This window comes from Dasypus novemcinctus, chromosome 3 (assembly GCF_030445035.2).
Source record: "Dasypus novemcinctus isolate mDasNov1 chromosome 3, mDasNov1.1.hap2, whole genome shotgun sequence".
Lineage (NCBI taxonomy): Eukaryota > Metazoa > Chordata > Mammalia > Cingulata > Dasypodidae > Dasypus > Dasypus novemcinctus.
The window spans coordinates 103,149,666-103,155,360 of record NC_080675.1 but is presented as its reverse complement, the minus strand read 5'-3'; the positions used below and the strand labels follow the sequence as shown (position 1 = coordinate 103,155,360).

General features: G+C 37.4%; 1 protein-coding gene across 1 annotated transcript; it reads left to right on the top strand.

Moving 5' to 3' along the window:
- The first annotated feature begins 1,872 nt into the window (after positions 1-1,872).
- Positions 1,873-2,811, top strand: LOC101428703 (olfactory receptor 4F3/4F16/4F29-like). The gene has a single exon (XM_004472410.2). The coding sequence runs from the start codon at positions 1,873-1,875 to the stop codon at positions 2,809-2,811; it is 939 nt and encodes a 312-aa protein (XP_004472467.2).
- Positions 2,812-5,695: the final 2,884 nt, after the last annotated feature.

Here is a 5,695-nt window from a genome sequence, read left to right as displayed (position 1 = left end):
TTTATAGAATCAAATAATAAAATAATTTTCTTTCATATCATTTCCTTTGTTATCTTTTTTGAACAAATCAATTTTATTGATAGATATTAATAAAGCATACAGTTCTTCCAAAATGTACACTCAATGGTATGTGGTATAATCATCACTTCAATCATTATTAGAGCATTTTCATTTTTCAATAATAATACTAAGCTTATTAATTTTTCAAAATTATTTTAAGTCTTTTTCCCTTGTTAGATTTGCTGAGGTGAATGATAACCATACAGCAAATATCAAATTTCAAAAAGAGAAGTCAATTTAATGACAGAAAAATGATCTTGGTAAATAATGAAAAACTAACTGTCCAAATGAAATGTCATATTCATTCATTTATCCATCCATCAAACCATTTAGCCATTCAACCATCTACCCAGCAATACTTATTGTCTTTTAGTCACTAGGCATGTTGGTGAACACACATAGCTTCTATGTTGTTAAAGTACTTTTGTGGAGTCCTAGGGAATTTTTGGTTATACAATGGCTAGCAAATAAGCTACATTTCTTCTTATTTTCTTTTTTATTCCAACAGTTGTATTAATTTCTGAGCACCCCAGGTTGTTAGCTCAAAACTTGAATCAGGATTCACATTCTTAAGGAATAGCTCTAGGTGGAAATTTGAGATCAGAGTAGCTTTGTGATTTGCTTCATACCTGGAAGACTATTTGGAATATCTATAAGGTTATCTAAAATGGTCTTACTGTATAGACTATAGATATTGAGTTCTAAACCATCAGGGGTATGCCCAAATTGCCCATACACTAATCCTTGATCCTGGAGAAAGTCTCAAAATCCCTAGAACAGAGAGAAAGAAAGTCAAGCCCCCAATTCTCTTTGAAGTCTCTGTGGACTAGAAGAAGGAACTATTAATGCCATATAATGCTTAGTACCTTCATTTTCCTTTCACTCCAAAACTCTATTGAAATTCTTTTTACAATAGAAAGAATTTCACTCTTTTGTGAAATTTTAAACAGAGTCAATAATAACAAGGAAGATTGGTGGAAGATTGGGTGAGATTAGGGTTAGTGAATTTCAGGCCTTTGTCAAAGTGCCAGTATAGTCATGATTTAACTTAGTGAAAAGAGGTGATAGTTAATTTTCAAAATTTGTACATTTTCCATATTGTTTGAACATTCTATTTAATAGAATAACCACTGCGGTGGTTTTGGATTGTGTTGGTGTGGCTAGGCTGAGCTACATTTCCCAGAATTCCCTTTCCTGCATGCTTCTAATTAGGCTGTAAGAAAGATTATTGTGTAAGATTTGGAGGGCAAAAGTGCAGAAACAAGCAGCTGTTTTTGTAGGTCACGCATGTTGTCATTTACTTGCTGACTCACCTCATTGACATGAGGTAGTAGCCAGGCCTACAACTGCTCAACTTTCCTCGGGATCCTCCTTTAGTTTCTTTGACTCCTAGGCTGAGTATGTTTGTTTAGCTCTGTGATGAAGGACCCCAGCTTCTGCAGAATACCCATGCCATCAGTGTCAGAGGCAATGAGAATGCACAGCGGTTTAAGTCTGCCTTTGTGGATGCTAGCTCTTGCTTGTGGGTTCCAGTTTACTTTTTATCTCCTCCATTTTATATCCTGTCTCTGCCAGCCTGTCCTATGGACTTCAAGCTACAGCATCAGATACAAAAACAACAGCCTGACAGTTATTGCTAAACCAGCTTCCATGATTATGTAAAATCACATCCCTGCATCAAATCCCTGTAAAAAAATCCCTTAGTATATTATCTCTTCATGGTTCTAATGGAACCCTGACTAAAGTGGCCAGTAATTCCAATTTCTTATTTTTCCTGTTCCAGGCAAATTTGGAGCCCGAAGTGACTGAGACATGGAGATAGGAAATCACTCTGTGGTGTCTGAGTTTGTGTTGCTGGGACTTACCAGTTCTTTGGAGATACAACTTGTCCTCTTCCTAGTTTTTTCTGTGTTGTATGTAGCAGGCATTTTAGGAAATCTTCTCATTGTGCTTACAGTGATCTCTGACTCCTGTTTACACTCCCCGATGTACTTCCTGCTGGCCAACCTCTCCTTTATTGACATGTGGGTTTCCTCTATTGCAGCTCCCAAGATGATTTCTGATCTTTTCAAGAAGATAAAAGTAATCTCTTTCCAAGGTTGCATTGCTCAGATGTTTTTCATTCATGTTATTGGAGGCACTGAGATGGTGCTGCTCATAGCCATGGCTCTTGACCGATATGTGGCCATTTGTAGACCTCTCTACTACCTGACCATCATGAACTGCAGAACTTGTATTTTACTCTTGGTGGCTGCTTGGGTAATTGGAATCATCCACTCATTGTTCCAACTTGTATTTGTTGTAAACCTACCATTCTGTGGCCCCAATGAAGTAGACAGCTTTTACTGTGATCTTCCTCGATTTATTAGACTTGCCTGCAAAGACACATACAGATTGGAGCTCATGGTCACTGCCAACAGTGGGTTTATTTCTCTGGGAACTTTTTGCATTTTGATTATCTCCTACATCTTCATCTTGGTCACTGTTTGGCAGCATTTTTCAGGTGGCTTGTCCAAGGCTCTGTCTACATTGTCAGCTCACATCACTGTGGTGATCTTATTTTTCGGTCCATGTATCTTTGTGTATTCATGGCCATTTCCCACAGTACCAGTGGATAAATTCCTTGCCATTTTTGATGTGATTATCACCCCATTTCTGAACCCTGCCATCTATACTTTTAGGAACAAAGAAATGAAGGTGGCCATGAGGAGAATATTTAGCCGGATGTTGAGTTTCAAGAAGCTGTTTTAAATGATCTTGATATTAAGAGAGACAAGAATCTGTGACAGTTATTGCTCATACTACAGACCTGAGTGAAATATCAGAAGCACAGTACCACAGATGATTTACTTACTAGTTTAATTCCCAATGTCCAGGATTTTAAAAATGTGGTTTTGGTACATAATCAAGAAGAATGTGGTATTCTTTCTTATGCATTGTGATGGGAAAAAAAAAGTATTAATAGAGGTTTGCTCCTCCTTGATAAAGAGGATTCTGTATTGGCCTACTATATCTCCTTTCTTACTCTAAATTCTGAGGAGAGTTCTCCCTTGTCAGATTGATCTTTTGAGTTTTGTGATTCAGAATCTGAATAAAGTTGTGTTGGAAATATGACAAAAATTGCAGTCATTAGGTAGATGTAGTTTTTTTTTAATGAGAAGACTTTGGGGTGAGATATGTGTGAGAGAAGCTGTAATGTATGAAGAAAACAGATGAAAGATAAAGAGGGGATTTTAAAGAAATAATGGTTTTGTTTACATCTTACCCTTCAATATACAACTGCCCTTCAATAAACAAAGGCCAATAGCTTAAGTTATTTAAAAATTTTTTTTAATAGCTGGCTTTTTCTGATCAGAACATCAGCTTGAAATTGGGGCACTGGGTTATTATGATTTTTTAAGCATTTCACTAGTGCATATGGTAACTATTAATTAAATCTTCTAGTTACTCTAGTTCTTTCTATAGCTGTGTTCCTGTACTTCAGGGGATTTGAACAATGGGTAAGAAGCAAAGACAAGAATCTGTATAATAATTCTGTCCCACCTAGTGTGAATCCTTGCCCTAATGTTAACAAAATTGCAATGATTTCTCAGAGTTAAATGAACTTTTTTCTTCTGCAGAGACATGATTACAAACATAGACTCTTGAACTAGATTGTCTGACTTAAAACCTTAGCTTTGCTTCTTTTTAAAAAATTTGTTTTTTTCATCTCTATAACTTTATTTATATTTACAATTTATACAAAGAAAGTTAAACGATAGGCAGTACTTTGTGTCTGGTTTCTGTCACTTAGGATAGTTCTTTTTTTTAAATAGTTGATGTAAAAATATTCATATATTACTATTCACTGTAGTCCATAATTTGCTTTAGGTACATTTTAGCTCAAATATTAATACCACCTTAGTATTAAACTTCTTGTAATATTAATGTCCATTTGTTCTGATTCATGGAAGAACACTCTTATATTTGTACTATTTTTTTTAATAGATTTATTTTTCATTTATTTCTCCCCTTGCCGCCACCCCAGTTGTCTGCTCTCTGTGTCCATTCACTGTGTGTTCTTCTGTGACTGCTTCTATCCTTATCAGTGGCACCAGGAATCTGTGTTTCTTTTTGTTGCGTCATCTTGTGTCAGCTCTCCGTGTGTGCAGCGCCATTCATGGGCAGGCTGCACTTTCTTTCGTGCTGGGTGCCTCTCCTTATGGGGCGCACTCCTTGTGCTTGGGGCTCCCCTATGTGGGGGACACCCCTGCATGGCACGGCACTCCTTGTGCGCATCAGCACTGTGCATGGGCCAGCTCCACATGGGTCAAGGAGGCCCAGGGTTTGAACCGTGGACCTTGCGTGTGGTAGACAGATACCCTGTCCATTGGGCCAAGTTCGCTTCCCATATTATTAACCACACTCATGATCTGCAACAGGGTTCACTATGCTATACAGTCCCATCCTTTATCTTTTCTTCTATTGACATACACACCCCTAAACTTTCCCTTTCAACCACAATGATACCCCCATAATGGTGCTGCTAATTATATTCACTCTATGTGGTATCATCACTGCTATCCAATTCCAAACATTTACAATCAACCTTATTACCAATTCTGCACCAATTAGGCCTCTGCTCCCCATTCTCTATCCTCATTCTTTCTTCTGGTGACCAGTCCTCTTATTATTAACTCCATGACAGTTCTCATCATATTTAGTTCATATTAGTGAGATCATGCATTTGTTTGTTTGTGTCTGGCTTGTTTCACTCAGCATATCCTCAAGTTTCATCCATATTGTCATGTGCATCATGACTTCATTTCTTCTTACAGTTGAATAATATTCCATCAAATGCATATGTCATGTTTTGTGTATTCATTCACCAGTTGATGGACATCAGGGTTGTTTCCATATTTTGGCTATTGTGAATAATGCCACTGTTAACATAGGTGTGTAAATGTCGGTTTGGGTTCCTACTTTCAGTTCTGCTGAGTATATACCTGGGAGTGGGATTGCTGAATAGTATAGCAGCTCTATATCTAACTTCCTGAGGAATCACCAGTCTACAGAGCCTGTGTCATTCTGTAATCCCTTCAACAATGAATAAGCGCTCCTATTTTCCCTCATCCTCTCTAACACTTGTAGCTTTCTGTGTTTTTCAATAGTAGCCATTCTAATAGGTATAAAATGATACCTCATTGCAGTTTTGATTTGCAGTCCCCTAGTAACTAGTGATATCAAACATCATTTCATGGTTTTTGTTTTTGTTTTTATTTTCCCATTTGTATTTTCTCTTTAGAAAAATCTCTATTCAAATCTTTTGCCCGTTTTTAAATTCGGTCATTTGTGTTTTTATCATTGAGTTGTAGGATCTCTTTCTATATCATGGATATTGTTTTAGTTTCCTAAGGACTGTCAATGCAAAATACCAGAAATGGGTTGACTTTTATAATGGGAACTTATTAAGGTAAATACTTAGTTTTAAGATTGTGAAAATGTTCAAATCAAGGCATCATCAGGAGATGCTTCTTGGGAAGTGGACTTGGCCCAGTGGTTAAGGCGTCCATCTACCACATGGGAGGTCTGCAGTTCAAACCCGGGCCTCCTTGACCCATGTGGAGCTGGCCTACGCACAGTGCTGATGTGCGCA